At 39.4% G+C, this 25,887-nt stretch overlaps 2 protein-coding genes across 2 annotated transcripts; one reads left to right on the top strand and one right to left on the bottom strand.

Moving 5' to 3' along the window:
• Positions 1–13,347: 13,347 nt before the first annotated feature.
• On the top strand, positions 13,348–23,625 carry LOC115268103 (uncharacterized). The gene is given in 7 exon segments (XM_062858144.1): positions 13,348–13,401; positions 13,480–13,597; positions 13,655–14,516; positions 22,393–22,617; positions 22,619–22,982; positions 23,037–23,303; positions 23,358–23,625. Coding segments are annotated over 7 exon segments (2,145 nt in total). The 3' UTR covers positions 23,613–23,625.
• Positions 14,641–16,405, bottom strand: LOC109428883 (multiple inositol polyphosphate phosphatase 1). Its single transcript, XM_019704722.3, has 2 exons — positions 15,125–16,405; positions 14,641–14,997 (listed from the first exon to the last, which is right to left on the bottom strand). Exons 1-2 carry the CDS (start codon positions 16,267–16,269, stop codon positions 14,814–14,816), a joined length of 1,329 nt encoding a protein of 442 aa, XP_019560267.3. The 5' UTR covers positions 16,270–16,405; the 3' UTR covers positions 14,641–14,813.
• Positions 23,626–25,887: the final 2,262 nt, after the last annotated feature.

Below are 25,887 nucleotides of genomic sequence, written 5' to 3'. Positions count from 1 at the left end.
CGATCCAAAGTGTCCAAGCGTCATACAAACACTATTTTATTTTAAGTTTTTTTTTTTAGCGAACTTCGCTGGAACTCGTTCCTTGTTCAGAATATATTCAGAAGTTTGACTTTACAGATTTTGTTTTCTAAATATCGAAGGGATTGATACTTTTTTAAATCAAATCAAATTTCAAAAAACGTTACTTGTCCAAAGCAATATTTGTAATACTAGTTTTAGCTAAATAGTAATTTGAAAACTTTAAAACATCCAGTTTTTTTAATTATATTCAATACATATTGTTCACAAAACTCACACCCGCACTAGCTGTTTGAAAGTATAGTAGAATATTAATATTCATTCTTTGTTTTGTTTTTCATGTTGTAATCCTATAATTTTCTCAAATTCTTAATACATACATCATCGTCGCAGTACCAAATCGAAATCACGCATTTAAGCACATGCAAAGTTGCAGTTGTGACGTAAATTTGAACCGGTTGCTGGTATTGCGCATCATTAAGCTACTTAAGAGCTGAAATTAGCACTAATCTAAATCGAGTTGCTATGTTTATAAGTAGGTTAAACATTTATTTTCGCACCGCCAGTCACTTCGGCTTCCAACCGAAAACGTAATGATAGTAGCGAATTATAATATACAAAGCAATTTTCTCCAGATAACAAAATAAATCGATCATCTTATTGGAGCACTTTTCGGCGATTCACCTATACCCATACCTATAGGTGTCCACGTTTTTAGGAATCATGTTTCCGATAATTTCGGAATTCTCATAATTTACCATTTACCTTTCAAACTTAATGAGTTTATTTTTACGGTTTGGTCGTTCAATAGGTTTACATTCTACGATGCATATTTTCCCGCATTAACTGGTGATTCGTGTTCAATCAAACATATTTTAACATTACAAACCCCAATTATCTGTCTATCATATCACTTATTTCACATCTTTTCGATGAAATACATCCTCATTTCTTTTTTGTTAACGCTTACAAGTCTGACGTATTTAGTGTACACTGACCATGATTGTCTGTGTCATGATGGCCCTTACGCTTGCCTCTACGATTCATTCAGTACATAGTGAAACAATTTAAAGCACGTTTTTATTCAAATTTTCAATGAACTTATTAACACAAATATCACTTATACATGTACACACATTTTTATTGGTAAAAATCCATGGATATGAATTTTATTTGTACACACATACTCGTTTTCCACGCTGGATCACACATAAAATCGATGGACCTTTTATAAACTATGTGTATCTACACATTAAAAGGGTTATCTATGGCAAATTGCAAAAATCTATGTGTGCGACACATGCATACAATATTTGCAGTTTTTGCAGTGTATGAAATCTAAAAATTCAAACAAGGTAACATGTTAGTAAATGGTACCTGTTTGCATTAATAAGCTCGACTGAAAAACAAACCTCATAATGCAGCTTTCATTAGATATATCTATTCCTGTAGTTACAGAAATGATTATCTTTTATTATTCCAATATGTTGTGCTTTTGATATACTGTACGTTATTCTCCTCAATAATAGTTCCAATACTTCTTTAACTGATCAAAATTTGTCTCTTCCTGTAAGGAAATTATTGTGCAGAATTTGTTGTTGAGTGTACTGCTGTACCTTGTTCTCTAACTTGTTCCACAGTTCTTGGCAAGATGGCACTATATCCAGTGTTAAGCAATCATAAGTGAAAATGCCCCTCCTGACCACAGCCGATACATTTTATATTCAAAGACTTCAGAAGTGATTACTCAAGAACTCACTGTACTTGAATCGCATAAACATTTAGTGGCATTCAATAGGCTATAAAGCGCTTTTTACTCGAATTCCTGAGACTTCTAGTTAGGCCGAAAAGTTTCATTTATTTTTTATTATTCGTTTTTTTTAAATATTCAATTCAACTAGTTATTTGACTAGCAGGATACTTAACAGGTTAGTGGTTAGCAACTGCTCTGAATATGTTGTCTAACTTAATGCTTTAACTGTCATTTTGACTTCCTATCTTGCAAACTACCAAGACAGTTTAATTGTTCTCACACATTGATGTTAATTTTCTTGAAGTTACATTTTTAGTCTTGTAATAGAGGACACAGCATTGGTTAAATCATGTCTTCATGTTAATTTGGTTTCAAGAGCCAACCCTTTTTACGTCTCGTAGACTTAATATACTTTACTGAGCAATGATAACTTCAATATATATCACCTGAGGTGGTTCCACAGCAATCTCAGTATTTGCTCAGTTATATTCGCATTTGGAACATATTCAAATATTATTCGTTCCTGTTTTTCTAATCACGCTCAGCCTAAAGTTTAGTTTTGTCTTTCGCCTTCTCAGCTGCCACTTAATTGGTGTGAAATTTCATTTTTAATGGTTCAATTCAACTATAAAGCCCAGATTGGAGTTCAAGAGAAATCGCTCAAGAAACTTCTAGAACGATTCCTGGCAGAAACTTTCTGCTGTGACTGACATTTGAACTGTCATTTCTTCGCAACTGCGTACTGCGATCGAAGAAAAAACGGTTTCTTGAGCGATTCAGCCAAGGAATTTCCCATGCATCAAGATAGGCCGAGAAATTCCTTCTGATCTGAAAACAGCCCTTAAATCTGTGTTGGCTGGTAACCTGTTTCTTACGAAATTTACGACACTGTTGCGTTTTTAGTACTTTAATTTTTAATAACACAATTCGCCTTATACGGCTCTACAAAGAATCGACTATATCTGTCTTGCAGGTCTTACCGCCTTCAACGGCATTTCCACCTTCAACGGCTTTTTCCGCCTTCAACGGCTTTTCACTCACCGACGGATCTTTCCGCCATCGACAGTTTTTCGCCTTACCCAAGTAACCATGACGCTGTATATAGAGTATTAATTTCGCTTTATAGTGTATTATATGACATGCGATATAAAGTTGTTTTGTCATATAGGCACCATTATAGTAGGTTTAAAGTCGAAAGTGGCGCTACTATTGTTGATTTAAAGCAAGCTTTACTGTGGTGATTGCTAAAGCATATAAAATGCTTGTACCTTATAGCTAATGCAATCAAATCGTATGGAATGCATACTTAATGCATCATGTCAAAAAAGAAAAAAAGTATGTTTTTCATTTTTCTATCTATTTTTATCTTCCGATACTCTCACTTTGATGTTTTTATTGTATTTCGGGAATTGACCCTAGACTGCTGAAACTGAACCACGATGAAACTCGGACGCGCTAACGCTGTGTGCTACGATACCATGTATTTTGCACCTGGAAAAATGTGCAACATAAAGTAAAGTATACTTAGCTCGTACCTTATTGAGTTCTGTTTTCAGCAACTCTAAAAATGTGCTGGGGTCTGAATGCCATCAGTTATGTTACTCTCGAATATAAATTCGTCTGTGTTGATTCTGTTTTTTTTTTGTTTTCATACGTGCTAACTTCTACCTAAAATACAATAAATAAGAAACAATACAAACAACGCTTTAATCCTTACTTTTATGAAATCGGGGCTTTATGCTAAATAAGGAAATCGATATCCCACATATTTTTTGTTCCCTCAGCATCTGATTGTTTTCATGTCCCAACCAGAAAGCCAAAAAACCATACATAATATAAATTCAAACAGCAACATCTGAGCATGATAATCTAAGTGCTCAGCAGCAATCCATGAAAAGTTTGGTTTGTTTTTCTTTTGTTTAGAATGGTTCTGTTTCTAAAAGCGTTTTACAGTTTTTTTTTTCGAACTGAGCGATATATTTCTTTTTACAACGATGGAAGCTTTAGTAAAGGCATATATAAAGTAATAAATGCTTGCATTATTGATTGCTATAAAGCTTTTAACATGGTAATGCAATGAAGCATTTAACAACGGCTCTATAGAACTATACAGAACTGTCAAAATCTCGTAATGCTTCAATGCTTTCATAATGTAGATTAAACGCTTCATTACTTGGCAGATGTAAAATAAAAGTTATGTTGCATTAGCTAAACTATAATACGATTGACTTAATGTTATGATATAATGCTTGTGGTTACTTGGGTAGTCGGCTCTTCTGCCTATAACATTTTCTGCTTTCAAAAAGTCTTTCCGCCTTCAACGGCTTTTCTATCTGTGATCCTTTCCGCCTTTTACGGCTATTTCAAGAATGTCGCCTTCATTAGCTTTTATCGCCTTCATTGGCTTTCATCGCCTTCACTGGCTTTTAACAGCAACGGCAAAATTTGATTTCAAAATATTGTTTCACCTCTACGCCTTCCTCGGCCATCCGGTTAACAAATCAATACTTCATTCATCATTCAGCATTTAAGTCTAGATTTAGGACAACAACCCTATTCAACGAGTATCAATATCACAATCAACAAAACTTAGATTTTCTTCACAGTTATTTATTTCTTTATCTGACAATAGTGATTGTCATCGATTTGAACTAAACAATACCGATCACCATCAAAATCTCTCACAGGTTGATCATTGACATTAGTCGAAAGTATAAATAGATTGTTTGATTCATATTGAACAGTTAGTACACAATATTTACCTTTTTGATTCCAATGTTGAAATTCAATCACAAGTCATCACCTGAAGGTCATCACCATTCTGCATGCACCACACACACCACTCATCTCTTTCTTTTTCCAAAGAAAACACTTCCCGAACCGAAATTAAACTAATTTCACATGCACTGTTCACCGTTCTCGTCGCCAATGTGAGAATCTTTCTCTGTAATGATTATTCAACAACTGTATTCATTATTTGTATACACTTTATTACCGATACTTCAATATTACATACAATGATTCACACTCCAGACAACAATAACAACATCTCCACATATGACAGATACTCAATGTAAACATACACGCTAAACGTAATAGAGTAATACAATAATTTATTATGTGTATACCACAAGGTACCACAACGAGCACTAACGGCCGCCAGAATGATATGCACATTTTATAATAAGAATCAAACACTCTGATGTCTGTCTGATATGTATTGCTTGGCAGCTGTTGATAAGACTATCTTCAATCTTTTCAAATAACTGCCAAATATCACAAGTCAGAACTCAGGTCGTATGATCCATACCATAAATCGTTCACAATTCATGTGGCCATTAGTATCTGTAAATGCTGGAGAAAAATGTTACCGAGAAATATGAATTCTTTGGTATTTCAAAGGCGAAATCTGTTTACATAACAACAAATATTATTGCATGTTTATTATAACTTCGTCAATTGAACCCCATTAAACTAATTGTATTTGTATTGTTATCAATGGTAGTTTACTATTTACTAGATTCCTTTAATTTATTGGAAAACATTAGAAAAATCATTGTTCATCTTTTTCTTGTCGTAACATCCTCACTTGGCTAAACCTGCTTTTTGTAGGAGCTATCACACAGCGGAACACACAACAGCGGGACGAGAAAGGAACTTTCCGGACCGGAGTAAAAGCAAAACACTTGCGTACGGTTTTGACGATCACGAACGAATGGACTTTTATTTACATTTAACATTTTACAACTATAAACAATAACATTGCTCGACAACACTCAACATGATTATGGTGCATCCATGAACATAGATGTTGTCTTCTTAACGAGGGGTGCTCGAATGCACACATTACTAATTCCCAACACCCCCTCTCAGGTCGACAACCCGAGTAATCCTTCGAAAAATATCACAGATCCTATCTCACATCTTCGATAGTCCAAATAATCGTCAACATTCAAAACTTCTAGGTCAGATCGCCAAATTTAGGCTCCAATTAAACAAAATCATCAAACTAATACAACAACAGTTCTCTCGCACACAATAAACGTCTAAAACAGTCAAATTTCACAATCATCAATCGTCAAACAACATTGTCAAAACACTTAAAACAGTTTTGTCTAATTAGGTAACATCGTTACCTACATGCTTTATACCGTCCACAACGATACTTTCTTAATGTTACTTCTTCTACTTCTTATTCTTGTTCGCTTTCCTAACTTGCTCTGCACTTCATTGTCTTGCGACTTCACCACATTCTTCCGAGCATTTTCCTCACTAATCGCCTTCCCGTATAGCGCCATCTTCGGGTTCTCCGCATCCTTCACGCTCACTATGGCCGCATCCGCACCACGTCGCTTGTGTTCACACCAAACATCCAGCTCGTACAGCTTTCCTGTATGGTGCCCGACAGCCACAACTTCCTCCTTCTTCACAATTTTCACTTTGTCGCCGGCAAAGTGGACCTGCAACCCGGATCTCGCCACACGATTCACCGAAAACAAATTGCTCCGTAATCCGGGGAGGTACAACACTTCCTTCGCTTCACATTTCTTCATTTTTCCGCCGACGTCAGCAAAGAGCACTACGTCACCACAAAATTCCGCTGTCATCTTCTCACCGTTCGCCACAAGCACTGGCACCGGCTGCTCCAATCGTCGCATCACTTTAAACAAACTGGGATCGTTCACCATGTGGTCCGTCGCACCAGAGTCTAGGAACCACTGCATTTTCACCAGCTCTTCTTTTTCTTCCTGCGACGCCATGAAGCAAACGTCCGCACGATCCGAGGTACGTTTTTCTTCAACTACCATGTCTGATTTACTGTTTCGACGTTTCACAACTTCGTACTCACTCGGATTCACTGGCAAACGCACGCGACAGTCAGCTTGTTTATGTCCAATTTTGCCGCACCGAAAGCACTTCAACGTTCTCCACACATGCCTGCTCGTCATGGCAACACCCTCACTTTCTCGCTCATTTTCGACCACAGGGGCCAACAGATTCTTCTTCAGGTTCACATCGAGCAACCGCTTCTTCACAAACGCCAGTGTCACACCGCCGGGAAGCGTCTCGATGGCCGTCACCACCGAATCGAACGACGCAGGCATTGTCAGCAACAAATGGCAAATTGCATCGGGCTCTTCCACTGCCGCACCGCTCTCCTTCAACTCGCGAATCAACCGATCAAATTTCAACAAATGTTCCGGCAAATCACTATCAGCCCCCTCTTCATACTTTAACCGGAGGAGCTGTTTCCTAATGAACAATTGCCCGGCAACACCACAACGTTCGAACACCGCCTTTAGCGTGTCCCAAATTTGTTTTGGATTCGCACAGTCTTTCACAAGCTCCAGCTGATTATCCGCGATGGCCGAAACGATAATCGCTTTACACTTTTTCTCTGCGGCTCTTCGCGCCACCATTTGCGTTTTCTTCTCCGTTTTCACTTGCGCGGAATCGTCGGCCATCTCACGCAACTCGTCAATTTCACCAATCTCCCGGTAGACACAATCCAGTAGCCCGTACATGTCGAGGACGGTCTCCATCCGGAACTTCCAGTTATGGAATCCGGACCCGTCGAACGCGGCGACTTTCGCTTTCTCGTCCATACCTGGGCCCATAACCTGTAGGAGCTATCACACAGCGGAACACACAACAGCGGGACGAGAAAGGAACTTTCCGGACCGGAGTAAAAGCAAAACACTTGCGTACGGTTTTGACGATCACGAACGAATGGACTTTTATTTACATTTAACATTTTACAACTATAAACAATAACATTGCTCGACAACACTCAACATGATTATGGTGCATCCATGAACATAGATGTTGTCTTCTTAACGAGGGGTGCTCGAATGCACACATTACTAATTCCCAACACTTTTCAGCTAGTTTTCTATAAGTACTTCCTCAGTTATTCATTGAGAGCTTCCTCTGCCAACACGGCTTGACGTCTGTCAGTCGTTGAAGTTTTAGCGAATAACATTCGATAACCGAAACATCTACTGTACTCAAATTTAAAACGAAAACTATAAAAAATATGTCAAGGGATTTTGTATTTGATTATTGTTCCTACAGTTGAAAATCGGATTTATTGACACTCGAAAATCCATTTTTCTCCTCAATCGTGCGTCGGACGTACGTCGGACATAGTGCGCTGGATAGAAGACCAGGTCCGCTGTCCAGCGCACTATGTCCGACGTTATATTTCCCGTATGGATTAGGAGAAAAGGCGATTGTCGCGTGTGGGGAAGCTTCGGGTTTCAACCGCGACGACATTACCCAAGTAACCACAAGCATTATATCATTGCACGAATTAGACTGCATATCAACCTTTGCAATGCTAAATGCAGTAATTCCACACTTGTCATGCAATAATCCTTTAGATTGGCACTATCAATGTAATGATGCATTGCATTTTCCTTTACATTAGGGTTCATTAAAGGGTGATATAAGATAATTCAATAACTCAACACTTCAAAAACTGAATAAATGCAATGTACAAACTAGCAAAGTTTGCTCTAACAATACAATTATAAAAGCTTGGATCTAATGGTAAACAAATGAAATCAACAAGATTGAACAACTTTACGGTCAACTTTAGCGGTCTTCAACATTTCTGATTTGACTCCCGACCAATTTAATCTCCGTTTGAGCCACCGATCAACGACAGCTAAACCTTTTTAGAGATGACCTATTCAGTAGGCTGCTATCACATGCCAATAATGATGGAGATCACAATCAGCATATGAGCAGTGTGCGAAGGGTGTTTTAAACGAGGCTTTAATTTTCTTATATTGATTAAATATCTTCTAAAATGCATTATGTATTTATCAGTAATTTATCAGAATGTGATAAAGAATACTGTATTCTATTACATATGACATAGTCGTTTTGCCCTCTACTGCAATGATTGAGACAGAAGAACAGTTTCCTTTTAGTTAATGAAATATCTGTTGTTTTCACTGCAGCAGAAACGGCCCGAGGCGCCAGCACGTATGGAACTCATCTAGCGGTCTTCAACACTTCTGGTTCGACTCCCGACCCGGCAACAAAAAAATGATGGTTAAAACATTCATGTGTGGGGGTATCAGTGCCGTCGATAACGAAACGGTGCTAAAAATAGATTTTTGTTTTGGTTTTTCGTGTTGCACGTATTAAGCATGTGCAAATGCAAATGTACAGCACATGCATTTATGTCACTTTAGCAATGGCTGTCAACGTGCTGCAATATGTGGCACTAATTTAATTTTAGTGGGGCCCTTTTCGACTTTAATATTGCTTCAATGAGGTGTTTAAAGTAATGCAGCATTATATACACAATTTTAAATATAAATATATGGCAAAATTCATGCACTTATATACGGCTTCGTGGTTACTTGGGTATACAAACTTGATCCAAGCAACAATAATATTTATTGTTATTATTTGTTACGAATTGTTTTTAAGTGTAATTGAGAAATAAACTCTTTTTTAATAAAAAAGTCCATGAGAACTTTTCAGGCACTTTTGCAACTATGTATATAAAAACAACTTAAATTAATTTTTACTGATAGTAACTTTAAATTATTATAGAACTATTGAAAAACAATCGAATCCATTAGTCACTAATAAAGCTAATGTTCACTTATTGTGCGAGCTATATGGGCATGATTTCTATTGTAAAAAGTAACAATATATCTACTATGTGTTTTATTGTGAACAATTAAACCAGTCATATGTTAATAATATTTACCATGTAATGAACACACCAAATTTTGGATTTCTCATCCAGCAAAATAATTTGCTGGATGGACATCAGCAAAATATATTTTGCTGAGAGATCAGTGATGACAACTGATAAATCAGCAAACATTCGAATCACTGGATAATCAGCAACACACCTGTCAAACACTTACAGTTTCCCAAAAATAATTACGCACGCACTCTCACTTCAAGGTTAATTAAAAGGAATGCATAAGATTTCCAACGGAAAAGGACGTCGGAAGCAGCTAAAGTAATGTGCCACACTTATAATGAACATTTGCAGTGCTGTTGCACTGCAGGAAAACTGAGTTTTATTGATTATTTAAAGTTTATTCTCTCGCAAAACAAAAAAAAAAAACAAAAAAATCCCGCCGGAATTGAGCGCGGACAAAATTACTGGTCAACCAGCAAAATATGCTGTCAAAACGCATTGCTGAATAGCCAGCGAAAACTTTTTGCTGGATGGATTGCTGTATTTACAGCATGTCAAAAACCAGCAAAATTTTGCTGGTTTTCAGCGAAATGAAAATAGTGTGAATGGTCATTTTTTATCCGGGTAGCAATAGCCGGTGGAGTTGGAGACGGTGTAGTTGCAGACACAGATTCAGCCGAAGGTTCGATAGTTAGCGGAGGAAGAGTCTGTCAATCAAAAAGGGTTTCCTTAGTAAACATAATTTTATGAATAGTAGATGCTTACTAGGTCTTTTCTCCATTACGGCAACATGCACTTTCTTCCTATTCGCTTGAAACGGCTACAGAGTGAGTTCCTCGAGTTCCTTGCGGCCGATTATCCTGAACAGGTTAACTGTCTAGCCGTTATTTAGAAGGAATGATTTGAATTTAAAAAAAAATAACAATAAGTTTCACTTCATTGTACTTACCAATGAAGGCATCCACTGTGTCATCCGACAAATCAAACGTTTTAAATAAATTTAATGTTTTTTAGTGTTCTAACTATACTCTTTCGACAATTTCGTCCAACGGGTCTTCGATTTTCTCAATTTACCACAATAAAAACAAAATGGCAGTGGATACATTTGTGCAAAATGTTATATGTATTGCATGTGGAACTGGAATTACTGCTTTTAAAATTGAATAATTAAAGTACTTGCCGATACTTGGAATCGAACTCCCGATCTTCGTATCTACTGGTCCCGATAATGTCCTCGCTGCCACACTGCTATAGGTATATAAATAGCATAGGAAATAGCCCGTTTTGTTTTCCTCCAAACAAGGCTACATAATTGTGCCACAAGAAACTTTACCCAACTTCATCTTGCAGCAAAAGCTTGTGAAACGTCAAACGCAATAGTGTTTACATTAAACAAACAAGCTGTGTGGTTGCGCCAACAGGTTCTTCGTCACAGCTTTTAGCTGAAAGAGTGTTCTTTAAACAGCTACAAAGCACTGCCCAAGTAACCACGAAGCCGTATATAAGTGCATGAATTTTGCCATATATTTATATTTAAAATTGTGTATATAATGCTGCATTACTTTAAACACCTCATTGAAGCAATATTAAAGTCGAAAAGGGCCCCACTAAAATTAAATTAGTGCCACATATTGCAGCACGTTGACAGCCATTGCTAAAGTGACATAAATGCATGTGCTGTACATTTGCATTTGCACATGCTTAATACGTGCAACACGAAAAACCAAAACAAAAATCTATTTTTAGCACCGTTTCGTTATCGACGGCACTGATACCCCCACACATGAATGTTTTAACCATCATTTTTTTGTTGCCGGGTCGGGAGTCGAACCAGAAGTGTTGAAGACCGCTAGATGAGTTCCATACGTGCTGGCGCCTCGGGCCGTTTCTGCTGCAGTGAAAACAACAGATATTTCATTAACTAAAAGGAAACTGTTCTTCTGTCTCAATCATTGCAGTAGAGGGCAAAACGACTATGTCATATGTAATAGAATACAGTATTCTTTATCACATTCTGATAAATTACTGATAAATACATAATGCATTTTAGAAGATATTTAATCAATATAAGAAAATTAAAGCCTCGTTTAAAACACCCTTCGCACACTGCTCATATGCTGATTGTGATCTCCATCATTATTGGCATGTGATAGCAGCCTACTGAATAGGTCATCTCTAAAAAGGTTTAGCTGTCGTTGATCGGTGGCTCAAACGGAGATTAAATTGGTCGGGAGTCAAATCAGAAATGTTGAAGACCGCTAAAGTTGACCGTAAAGTTGTTCAATCTTGTTGATTTCATTTGTTTACCATTAGATCCAAGCTTTTATAATTGTATTGTTAGAGCAAACTTTGCTAGTTTGTACATTGCATTTATTCAGTTTTTGAAGTGTTGAGTTATTGAATTATCTTATATCACCCTTTAATGAACCCTAATGTAAAGGAAAATGCAATGCATCATTACATTGATAGTGCCAATCTAAAGGATTATTGCATGACAAGTGTGGAATTACTGCATTTAGCATTGCAAAGGTTGATATGCAGTCTAATTCGTGCAATGATATAATGCTTGTGGTTACTTGGGTGCTGTTTTATGTATTTGCCAACTTTACAAAACGTACTTTATAAAAGCAACTGTTGTATTGGCTGCGACTCTTACTCGATTTGCACATCTTCCGGCATTGAATTATAATAATCTTTAATTAAAGAGCAATAATTTCACAGCACAGAGATGGATAAAGGGTGAGTCGTTAATTATTGTGCCACCCTACTTTCAACTGATTCGCAAATTATCTACAGTTAACGAAATGAAACCAAATTTTTACAGTAGTTTAGTATATGTATGTATTTCAACTTTTTGGTATAGGTTCAAATTTAGGATGCGTTTTAGTGAAATTCACGACATTTTCAATTAACGCCCTCCATATGGACATGTTCAGGCTCCACTTGAAACAAATTATTAAAACTATCTGCACAGACAAACAGACGTAACACTTCGAACATTTTTCGATTCAAATCATAGCCACGAAAACATATTCGCCCAATGCTAAAAGGTCTATGTTTGGACGACCACCAACTAGGTGGCGGTAGTGAGCAAACGTCAAACTCGAACAAAAACGATGCGAGCGCCACGGTTGGGCAGTTGGCCAACTATCAAATTTTGAAAAAGACCGTTAAATCGGTGTACGATGTGAATTATCAGAGTGTTACGTCTGTTTGTCTGTGATTTTAGATTTTAGCATGTGATTGTACAACATCTTTTTTAGAACTGTTAACCAAATTTATTCTATATCGACCGGAATCTCACTGATAACTGTTCAATTTATTATATGTAAACAATATACTATAAGGAGAAACTGTGCAAAATTTGGTTGATTTTGGTGAAGTAGGAAAAAAGTTACGTTAGTTTGTAACTTTTAGCTTTTAGCTGTAAAGAATTTGTGTAGTAGCTATCACATTTAAAGTTTGTTTTGACAATAATGTTTACATCCGACAAGCCGTGTTGGTATATTAACAGTATCTTTATTACAGCTTATAGCTGTAATGAAATCGCATAACGGCCTTCAAAGCGTTGCTGGTTTTGGGATTTGTCAGTATAACGAATTATACTGTATAGTAGCATCTGTTTCCTTTTTATTCAGCGTTGATTCGATGGTTACACAACAGAAAGCAAATGAATGAAGCTTATAGCGCTGAAAATGTTAGTTGGGTTGCGTCCGTTTTTTTTGCTCGTATTTGCAACCCATTAAAAAAACCACATGGTTTATGTCAGCACTGGCATTATTGTTTTAAAATGCAACAGTAGGCCACATTTTGTTGTGCATTTCTTGTCCATATTATTTTCGCTACCTGTTTAGCTAAACAGTCCAAATAGGTCCAAATCATCAAATTTCAAGTGTAAAAAATGGTCGTTTCCAAGAATGCCCGTATATCAGTTGATTCCACCAAAAGCCTACACGTAGGGGTAGCTTTCCGTTTACCTACTAGTTTTTCTCAAAGACTTTAATTGATTTATTTTTCTTTCCGATGATGTCAGTCAAGAAAAAGATCTTCAATTACATCTCAAGATGAAATTTTCGACGCAAAGTATAAAGCCGCCATCAAAGCGTACCAGAACTACATGGAAGGCTTTCAGCTGATGTTGGCGGAAAATGGTTAGTTTGACTTACTTTTGGTAACTGTTTGTATTAACAATCACTCAACTATAAAAGAGCGCAAGATGAATAAAATCCTGGATGAACGAGCAGTCCCACTCTGGTTCCAAGAACTCTCCGACGATCAAGTCGAAGCCATGAATCGACTGCTGGAAGCCATCCGAGACGACATTGACGAGGATACGGTTCTGCGCTGTCGCGAGCTGATCCGAAGCCTGGGCGTTTATCCCCTATGTCCGACGAGCATTTTCCGGGAAGCGCTCATCATGTCGCACGGAAATGATTTATCCTTTCTCTGGTTCTTGCTGGAGCTCCATTATTCCAAGAATCGAAAGACGGCCTATTCTAACAATGAACGTTTGCTGATGTCCGCCATTTGCCATCTGGACATGATGACCACGCTGAGGGGTTTGGAGGATGTGCTTCCGCCACGTGCTCCAAAGAAACGTAAACAAGCAAGTCGAAGTTGCGAATCGCTTGGGTGGCCCACCGGTTCCCGCCACTATTGTTCACCTTATTTGGAACCTCTACGGGTTAAGGAACCGCGGAAGAATATTTTTCGAAAGAAGGATTTTTTGGCGCCATTCTGCTTGGACCGTTACAAGCGATACCGTGATCCGGACTTTGTGATACCTAATGAAGCGTCCCGATGGTTCGCTAAACATGGTCGAGCCAATCAAACCATTCCGAAACAATGTTCAGAGGATGAACAGCAAAAGGAACAGGTGCAACGGAAAATTCCCCTGACAACCAGCGCATGCGGAAGTGCGGAGTTGATCGTTCGGGAGCTCCTCAACGATCAGATTGCTCTGATGGTGGGCCACGAGGAGGAACGGCAGCTGCTTTGCCGGAAGCACCAACAGATGGCCCGCAGGAGGAAGGAACTGATGGCATTGATAACCAAGAGGTCGGCGGTGAGGTGAGTTTTTCTTATTGTGGCATTATGCCATTTCACATAACGTCGTTTGGCTTAATGATCGTTGGTGATTACCCCAGTCAAATGAACGTGGCTTTCTTTCAACATAAAAACTACAACAACAATGTTTAAAAGCCACTAAAAATAAGCAACTGAGTTGGTTGGATTTATTCTTGTTTTGATTCCTGTTAGAATAAGCAGCTATACATTTCCATAATGTTGAGATTTAGCGACCAAATTGGGTCGTTCGTTGAACATCCTAAAGGCTTTCCGTCGATACAGACCATCGCATCGTCTTACCTACAATTCATCCCTTCGAGGCACTTCTAGTGAGCACATCGTATCAAATGCGCAGTTGCTCATTCGTTCGCCGAATAAGCGCTTGAAGTGGTCATAATCGCACAGTATTTGTCCCCTCGGACATCCGGGAATATGTACCGGCCGTTCCTGATGGTTGAGCATGACGTGAGTTCCGTTGGTGCACCTATAATTTTATGATAGTAAAACGTGATCTCCGTTCAATCAACCATCGCCCAAAAGCCCACATTTACAAATTTAAGCCTTCAAGATTTTTAGGGAAGTATTATACTGTATTAGACCGTTGTACTTACTCAAGCTGGGTGAATACCAAATTCGTTGCAAACGCATCGATTTCGCTGACCCTCCACTGCCGCTTCCTCTCGTAGTCCTTGTGCGTCAACGTAAAGTCATCCCGGTACATTCCGAGAAAAGCCATGACCTTCAGCAGCGTCCCAGAATGAGTGAAATAGAACGTGTGCGGCTCATGCTCCCCATCGAACCGCTTAAGCAAATCCCCGAAGGCGCTGCAAGCCTGCTCGTACGTCAATTCGTGCCCATAGCCATCGATCCAGTAGTACTCTAAATCCTCGCCGAACTCCAACAGCTTGATGGTAGATTTGTCAAACAAGGTACACCAGGGAGACGTGTGCTTCTTGCTCCACGCCGTCTCGAAAGCGCACGCCTGGTACATGAGGTAGATGCTGTCGGCATCCAGGTAGGTGCCGACCTTCTTGGAGATTCTGCCAATAATGTCCTTCATCGGCTTACTGTTGTAGAACAATTCCACTTCCTGGACGGCTTTCGGGTTTTCCTTTATCTCTGTTCTCCATCGTTGACAGAGTTTGTAAAATCTCAATACCGGATCTCTGGAAAGCGCAGTTGGATACTCCACATCCACCGTCCGGCCAAACAGTCCCAAACTGAAGTTCCTCGCGCTGTTCTCAGCCCGTTCCGTTTTGGTAAATTTGAAGTAGAAATCCTCCTTCCGGTAATCATCTGGCAACTGCCTTCCGTATCGCGCCCGGAATCGCTTGCCCAGCTGCTGCATCTCGTCTGCCCCTTCGTCCACCAGAATCTTCTCCTGGTCCATTTTCAGCCTCGGTTTCCACCGTTGGAACATTTCCAGCTCCTTCTTGCAAAGCTTGCCATGTTGAAGAATGTCGTCCCGAATGTCCACCAGGTCCGTGTTCATCCGATCGATCACCTTCTTGGACGGATTGCGTGTTCCGTGTCGAAACAACCCCCATGTCCGTCGCACCTGACACCCGTCGATGTCCCCTGGCACCGGGAGGTATGCCCCATCGCGGAACACATGCCTGTACGGCGTTTTGGTGGCCAACCGGCGATGGACGGTCTCCCAAGGTTTCTCCGAGCAGGCTTGACCGTGAACCAGCACCGTGGCCAACGAAATCCCACAGATGACGACTATCAGCAGCAACGACGACGAAGACGGCATGTTGGCATTGCATTCGCGAGGAACTATCACGGACAGTTGCAAGGATTTCTAGTTTTATACTAAATCCTTGCGGAAGAATGATAACAAACACTGACTGGCTGGCAGGCGAGCCGAAAACAACGGGTCGTCAAAATAAATAAACACCACCCACTACTACTACTACTATCCCATTCATGTGCTGTCGTAGAGGTCGTAGATAACGGTAGTGTGTGAACCGGGTTATGAATGGGCGGAAACAATGATTGCGCTATCCTCCGCTAGGTGGCCAACATTGCTTTTTGAAGTGTAAATGAGGCTGATTGTGTGAAATGCACGCAGGGCGAAATGAGCAAACAATTTTATTTTGCAAAACCAATTTTCTATCCAATCTATCTATCTATCTATCTATCTATCTATCTATCTATCTATCTATCTATCTATCTATCTATCTATCTATCTATCTATCTATCTATCTATCTATCTATCTATCTATCTATCTATCTATCTATCTATCTATCTATCTATCTATCTATCTATCTATCTATCTATCTATCTATCTATCTATCTATCTATCTATCTATCTATCTATCTATCTATCTATCTATCTATCTATCTATCTATCTATCTATCTATCTATCTATCTATCTATCTATCTATCTATCTATCTATCTATCTATCTATCTATCTATCTATCTATCTATCTATCTATCTATCTATCTATCTATCTATCTATCTATCTATCTATCTATCTATCTATCTATCTATCTATCTATCTATCTATCTATCTATCTATCTATCTATCTATCTATCTATCTATCTATCTATCTATCTATCTATCTATCTATCTATCTATCTATCTATCTATCTATCTATCTATCTATCTATCTATCTATCTATCTATCTATCTATCTATCTATCTATCTATCTATCTATCTATCTATCTATCTATCTATCTATCTATCTATCTATCTATCTATCTATCTATCTATCTATCTATCTATCTATCTATCTATCTATCTATCTATCTATCTATCTATCTATCTATCTATCTATCTATCTATCTATCTATCTATCTATCTATCTATCTATCTATCTATCTATCTATCTATCTATCTATCTATCTATCTATCTATCTATCTATCTATCTATCTATCTATCTATCTATCTATCTATCTATCTATCTATCTATCTATCTATCTATCTATCTATCTATCTATCTATCTATCTATCTATCTATCTATCTATCTATCTATCTATCTATCTATCTATCTATCTATCTATCTATCTATCTATCTATCTATCTATCTATCTATCTATCTATCTATCTATCTATCTATCTATCTATCTATCTATCTATCTATCTATCTATCTATCTATCTATCTATCTATCTATCTATCTATCTATCTATCTATCTATCTATCTATCTATCTATCTATCTATCTATCTATCTATCTATCTATCTATCTATCTATCTATCTATCTATCTATCTATCTATCTATCTATCTATCTATCTATCTATCTATCTATCTATCTATCTATCTATCTATCTATCTATCTATCTATCTATCTATCTATCTATCTATCTATCTATCTATCTATCTATCTATCTATCTATCTATCTATCTATCTATCTATCTATCTATCTATCTATCTATCTATCTATCTATCTATCTATCTATCTATCTATCTATCTATCTATCTATCTATCTATCTATCTATCTATCTATCTATCTATCTATCTATCTATCTATCTATCTATCTATCTATCTATCTATCTATCTATCTATCTATCTATCTATCTATCTATCTATCTATCTATCTATCTATCTATCTATCTATCTATCTATCTATCTATCTATCTATCTATCTATCTATCTATCTATCTATCTATCTATCTATCTATCTATCTATCTATCTATCTATCTATCTATCTATCTATCTATCTATCTATCTATCTATCTATCTATCTATCTATCTATCTATCTATCTATCTATCTATCTATCTATCTATCTATCTATCTATCTATCTATCTATCTATCTATCTATCTATCTATCTATCTATCTATCTATCTATCTATCTATCTATCTATCTATCTATCTATCTATCTATCTATCTATCTATCTATCTATCTATCTATCTATCTATCTATCTATCTATCTATCTATCTATCTACGCATAATTGTCCCATGTTGAAAAACTTGAAGCAGCGAAAAACGCCATTAAAGTTTTAAAATGATTTTGCTTTTTTTCGAGAAGCAGTGTAACAAATTGAATTTTAGTTTTCATAGTATTGTGAGAAATCACTTAAAGCATGCCTGTGGTACATTGAATCAAAAGTTTATTCACATATAGTATATTTCACTAAAAAAAATATTTAGGTGTACTGTTATGCCTAGAAACGTGGACCTGTTGGCTAAATTTCTACCCATATCGGTACCTAAAAAAACGTCTTTTATGTCACTTGACGTGGTTTGCTCTGCACAATTCTATTCTATATTCTTCAAATAACAAAAAATGTTACCTTCTCTTATAACACTATAAGACCTTTATGCATAAATCTCAAACGTCTTGAAGCAAAACGGAGCCGGCAGAAAACATAATAGTTGTTTCACACTTTAAAAAGACATTTTTTATGACCGGATAAGTAGAAATCATGTATAGTTGGTGAATAAGTAAGAAGATTGGTGATTAGGTGAGTGAGTGAGTGTGGGCTGCCCCAAGATTGAGTGAGTTAGTGTGTGAATCAGTTGCTGACTGAGAAAGTAATAGAGCTTTAGAGCCAAATGGGACAAAGCGCTGTTCCTTGAATTTGAGTATGTTAGTAAGAGTATATGTGAATTAGTATGTAAATGTATATGAATTAGTGAGTAAATGAGTTAGTGTGTCAGTGAGTGGAGCAGCGACTAAGTGAATTGCTGGGTTCATGAGCATATGAGATCTGTTAAGTGGGAGTCAGTGTATTAGTGAGTGAATTTGTGAGTTAGTCAGTGAGATATTCAGTGAGTTAATGAGCAAGTTTGTCAATGTGGGAGTTAATTAGTGAGTGAATGAATGAGTAAAATGTTTAATGAGTGAGTCAATGAATAAGTGAGTAAGTGAGGTAGTTAGGTAGTGAGGTAAATGATTGTGTTAACTTCAGGAGTGAGTTGGTAAATGAGTAAGTTGATGTTTTATTGGGTATGTGAGTGAGTGGAAGAAAATGAGTGAGCTGGTAAAGTAGTAAGTAAATGAGCTAATGGACGAGTTTGTGTGATAGTGAGTTTAAGAAATCAGTAACAAATTTTGAAAACGACGTATAATCAATGCTACACCATTGATTATACGTCGTTTTCAAAATTTGTTACTGAAATAGTAAGTGAGAAAGTTAATAAGTGGGTTGTTGAATTAAAAAGCAAGTGAGTGATTTACTGAGCTAGCGAATGAAGTAGTGAATTTATAATATATGACTGAGTGAGCTAGTGAGTTATTTAATCAGTGAATGAGAGAGCTAATGTGTGAGTAAATAAGTGAATTAATAAGCAAGTGAGTAAGTGAGTGACTCTGTTGAGCCTGTTAGTGAGTAAATGAGTGAATTAGTCAGTGAATAAATGATTGTTAGTGTGTAAATAAATTAATTAGTGAGTAAGTGAGTAATGTAGTGAGCTGACAAGTAAATGCGTAAGTGAGCGAGTGAGAAGTTAGTGAGTAGTAATTCACTAAGTAAGTGAGTGAGTTTGTTAGTGAGTAAATGAGTGGGTAAAAATTGAGTGAGTTAGTGAGTGATATAGTGTGTTAATAATTTAATGAGTTGGTGAGTTGCTAAGTGTGTGTGTTAGTAAGTGAGTGAGTTTGTTAGTGAGTGATGTGATGAGTTGAAATATTAATTTGTGACTGAGTGAGCCTATTAGTAAATGAAGGTGTGAGTAAATGAGTGAATAAGAGAGTTAGTGATGTAGTGCGGACCTGGTTCATTTGCGCTTCGACGACCCAGACCGGTGCTACTACTCGACATTCTACTCGACTAACCCCCGGCGGTGGGTCTAGTTTGCTCCGTCAGAAGGAGTATCTCCCGAAACCGATCGTTGTTTCTCCTGCCAACTTCGCTGTAGTACTGACTTGATCTGAATTACAATCCGCGCTACATTTTTCTTCATCGCTGCACATTCGTTCGACGATAATGTCCACGTTTACGTCGGCGCCGACAATCAATGGCTGTCATTTTTCCTCGCGTGTGTGTGAACCTTGAGCAAGTGAAGATGACGTGTTCCGGTGTTTCTTCTGTGTCCCGACACTTAGGACATATCGGCCACCTCCTCGTGTGTTCTGGTTTGGGAATTAGACTATGGGTCCACCTGCCCAGCATTATTCCACTGCTGCTGCCACTTTGATAATGTGCTGGCTCGCGCTCTCTTCCGAGCTCCTCCTGTGCCTCGTTCCCGGTAGCATTCGCTATCTTCTTCCAGTAGAAGGCAAATAGGGATCGCCCAACTAACAATCGCCAGCCGCAAACAAGCATGTATGCTGAATTGTTGCTTTATAATAGTTATTATAGCTGAACTAAAATTATGCTGTACACATTACTGTACAAATGCTATTTCAATTGAAAAGGTAGCCAATGTTCATCTTTTCGTATTCGTATTAACAATGATAATTTAAAGAACTTTTCAAGCGTTTAATAAGATTTTTATTCGACTCGCAGTAATTCCTTTACAACGTGGTTTAACAAGACTTTTTTATGCTTCTTGTTAAGTTCATGTAAATTTTAGCACATGTATCTGTATAATGTGTTTTTCACAAGTCAAATAAGCGCTTTCGTTTCATTATACTTCGACTCAGAGCACATGGTGAAAAACGCGTATTTTTTTACTGAACAACAGCTGAATTAATCTGTTGTTCAGTCGTTAACCATAATGTCTGTGTGAATTCACCATTGCTGAATAGGAGTCGAAGTCTAATCATTATGGAACCACGGGAAGTTTATGTTTTGATTTGAGCGCTGCAATTCATCATCTCTAGGATGGCGCAGATAGGAAGGCTTGCGGCTGGTAATAAACGGGTCTCGAGTTTGAATCGGGATTTAGGTACATTTAAATGTAGTTATTATTTCACAATATTTGTTCACAGCATTAAGTTCCAATAATATACTCTCGAGTAAATTGAAAAATTTTGCATTTTGTTTATTTTTAATCATTTTTGCTAAAGCTGAATAACAGCTTTACTATGTAGTTGTAAAACGATTTAATAAAAAAAAAAACAGTTCAGTTTCTCCAAATTTGTGTGAACGAACCCCGAACAAAGGTTCAAAGGTTGTGCCTGAAAATTATCCAAATGTTGTTCAGCATCATGCTGAATCAATTCGTCGTAAAGGTGCTTGTAAAATGAGTGATTGTTGTTTGGGTCATGACGGCTATCACACACACGGCGTTTGATGAAATGGTTCGATATGCACTTTACACGCGCATCGCCATCAGCCTGAACGTACGGTTCATTTGGACGCAATTTCTTCCACTCTTAAATGCGGACGACGATACGCTTGCTAGTAACCTCATCCTGCTGCTGCTGCTGATCGCAGAGTTTTTGGGCATTATCCGGGACAGTGCTGAAAACACCACCGTTGCTTTCTTGCCAATGTAGTCTACATGGATGTTGAAGTTCAGTCGATCGTCCAACATCACTACCAAGTGTCGGACTTCACGCTTTGAATCTGTAATGCACACGCAATCCATGATACGTGCATGCTGCACTGCCGTTCGGTTACTGATACTCACAAGCTCGGTCTTGTGGTGAGCCAGCGATAGCTTCTTCCCGCTCCTCCGTGTCCAGTATTTCGACCTCTTCTCGTGACTCACCAATCATCAGCAGCACCGCATCGTCGGCAGGGCCAAAAATTTTCACTCTTCTGGGAAGGCTCAGCGTTAGAACCTCTTCATACATACCATTCCTAAGGGTCGGACCCTAAGTGGATCCCCGTTGAACGCCTGCAGTAACGTCCTATTCCCGGCATCTGTTTCGGCGTCTGTAAGTGTGTGAATCTGGAAATTGCTTTTCAGGATCTAGCACACATTTTCAGGCAAGCTCAGTCTGTCCTAAGAAATCTATCAATAAGGACATTGCGTTCATCCCTACTTTAAGTAAGTTCATTCCATTCATTCCCTTCACAGAGAGAAACTCAACGTCGAAGTTGCAAATGCTCGTGAGGCTCAGAAACAGGCGGACGAATTGGCGCGTGAAAATCACATGATCCAACTATTGCTCCGGAAGCTGATCGATGATTCGGTTGTAAGCTGCATGCTAACACCCCGCGGAAACTGCCCCGAATGTTGGGCTTCGTTCGAACGGCAACGGAAACTCCTGGACGGAACTCGGTGTTCTTGCGATCAGGAACCGTCTCAGAAGTATGCTGGCAATCGGCGAGAAGAAGCCTCTGCTAAAGTATTTCCGCTGCTGTCGCGGAACGGTACCGTTCGAATTCGACTTCCGGACGATATTGGAAGATGACGTCCAGCGACCGGTTTGTCCGGTGAAAAAGGCCATCCGGTTGGCACTGGGAATGGAGGAAAATGGGGACGTGGACGAGAGTGCGGCCGTGGACCGGTGCATGAAGCAGATGTGGCGCTGCGAGATGAAGCTTTGGAACGAAAGGTTCCTCAAGGGTCGTGAAGAAGTTGCACAGAAGAAGACGGAAGTGGATTTGCTGGATTTTGAGTACATCGACTCGAAGGATCCGGAATTTTTGCAGCAGCTGTTGAAGGTACTGTGGCCAGTCCATATGGCTTCCAGATATAATGCTGGTGTTTCTTTTCAGAGGGCATTACTGAAGCTCTGCGAGCACCCGAAATACGTACTGGCAACATTCCCCGAAGCATACCGTGTACCGTTTCTGAATGCTTGGATTCAGAACCGATACGGAGCGGTTCCTTCGCAGTGGGAACGCAACCAGTTGCTAGACGAGAGCAAGTTCTTCTGGGAGTGGCTGATTCCAAGGGTGACGGCCATGCGATGGCCGGTTTGCAAAGATCTGGGCATGCATGGGCGGGTCAACTGGAACTTCAAGACGCGCTTGGAAAAAAAGGTTAGTATTGGTATTGCTCCGTGAGAAGGTCGAATAACCAGGCATTTTCCGCAGGCCCAAGAGCAGCTGCGTGCGTTCTATCGCAAGTTCAAACGGGTTCAGATGCTGGAGAATCGCCTATACTGGTCCACCATGGATCCTTATCGGACCAATGTGGACCGCTTCCGGCAGGTGTTCTTCGATTACCTGCCGAACTGTGAGCCACTGATTGGACCGATGGTGAGACCGTGGCAGAAGCACGAATACCGACCGATGGAGTCGCTCAATCGAGCACTGAAGGCATGTGATAGCAAATCAAAGTGTGTGTAACGCTTTTTAAATTTGGTAAAGGATTCTTATTAGACTTTATGTAACATATACTGACGATCCTTTGTTACAATGATATATTTTAACCGAATATCGACGATACCAGAAAATCATATAGATTGTCTTCATTTTAATAAATAGAATATTACGTATTATTTTCTATTTACAGATATATTACTAAGAATATTCGCCAGCTATTACAGTAATTTATAGTTGGTACATAGTACATATAATTAATTTCTAAAGTCGCGATTAACTAAAGTAGATACATGTACTTTCATTCACATCAGCACTAATTTTACTTACATTCCACTCTATGTCATTGTACAACTAATTATGGAACATACATACATACATTTATTTGTTCAACAACATCATTAAGACAAGACATAATCAACAATAGTACGCCACAATACTCGGTTTGTGGCTGCCGCTCTCCATCCTCGGTCGCGCCCAATGCTCGCCAAGTCACGCTCCACCTGGTTCGCCCATCGTGCTCTCTGCGCTCCACGCCTTTTTGTGCCAATCGGATCAGTTGCAAACACCAGCTTTGCAGGGTTGTTGTCCAGCATTCTTGCAACATGCCCTGCCCACCGTGTCCTCCCGGCTTTGGCCACCTTCTGGATACTGGGTTCGCCGTAAAGTGCAGCAAGCTCGTGGTTCATCCTTCTCCGCCACACACCGTTCTCCTGTACACCGCCGAAGATCGTTCATAGCACGCGTCGCTCGAAAACTCCCGAGTGCTTGCAGGCCCTCCTCGGTCATGCTATGGTCCATCTCTCGTGCCCGTAGAGAACCACCGGTCTTATTAGCGATTTGTACATGGTGCATTTGGTGCGTGGGTGAATGTTTTTCGACCGCAGTTTATTCTGGAGGCCGTAGTAGGCCCGACTTCCGCTGATGATGCGTCTCCGGATTTCATGGCTCACGTTGTTGTCAGCCGTCAGTAATGATCCGAGGTAGACGAATTCCCCCACCACCTCGAAAGTATCCCCGTCTATCGTAACATCACAGAGAACAGACATCCAAGTCCAGTTCCGAAACTGTGTAAGGAATTTAACGGCCATTTGAAATCGGCAACACAAGTGGCAATAGCGTGGCGCTGCAATCGGGTAATTTCCCATACTAATTTAATTCACCACTTGAAATGTTTCAATTCACCACTGACTGTGGCAATATGGTGTTTGGTGGCGTTAGTGTTGTCATCGTGTATTGGTTTGCAACCTTACTCAAGTAAAGATTCAAATCCTTACACATCTTTCCGAATGAAATTTGTTCTAGCCTTGATGTCTGTTCTCTGTGGTAACATTACTACCCAGACGGATCCGATCATGTTCGGTTCCGCCTACCAGCATGTACTTTGTTTTTGAGGCATTCACCACCAGTCCGACCATTGCTGCTTCGCGTTTCAGGCGGGTGTACAGCTCTGTCATAGTTCCAAATGTTCTGTCAATAATGTATACATGTCGTCCGTAAAGCACACAAATTGACCGGATATGGTGAAAATCGTTCCCCGGCTGTTGAGCCCGGTGCAGTTCCCGGCGAGATTCGCATGAACTGAATAGTTCACCCGAAACCCTTGCGCAGTTTTACACACCGTCCATCGTTGCCAGGAAAGCCGTTTTCGTCCATGATTCTCCATAGCTCTGCGCGGTCGATACTGTCGTATGCTGCTTTGAAGTCGATGAACAGGTGATGCGTTGGGACCTGGTATTCACGGCATTTCTGGAGGATTTGCCGTACGGTATAGATCTGGTCCGTTGTCGACCGGCCATCGATGATGCCGGCTTGATAACTTCCCACGAACTCATTCGTTTTAGGTGACAGACGACGGAAGATGATCTGGGATAGCACTTTATAGGCAGCATTCAAAATAGTGATCGCCCTGAAGTTCTCACATTCCAAATGGTCGCCTTTCTTGTAAATGGGGCAGATTACCCCTTCCACTCTTCCGGTAGCTGTTCGGTTTCCCAGATCCTGACTATCAGCCGATGCAGACAGGTGGTCAACTTTTCTGGGCCCATCTTGATGAGTTCAGCTGCGATACCATCCTTACCAGCTGCTTTGTTGGTTTTGAGCTGGTGAATGGCATCCTTAACTTCCCTCAGCGTGGTAGTTGGTTCATTTCCGTCCTCCGCTGCACTGTGTCGTCGTTTCCTCCGTTGCCGTGGGCTCCCGTGCCTACGTTCTCCACCCCGTGCATGTGCTGATCGAAGTGCTGCTTCCACCTTTCGATCACCTCACGTCCGTCCGTCAAGGGGCCTCCATCTTTATCCTT

Source organism: Aedes albopictus, chromosome 3 (genome assembly GCF_035046485.1).
Source record: "Aedes albopictus strain Foshan chromosome 3, AalbF5, whole genome shotgun sequence".
Lineage (NCBI taxonomy): Eukaryota > Metazoa > Arthropoda > Insecta > Diptera > Culicidae > Aedes > Aedes albopictus.
Note: the sequence above shows the minus strand (reverse complement) of the source record. Positions and strands in the feature narration are given on the sequence as shown.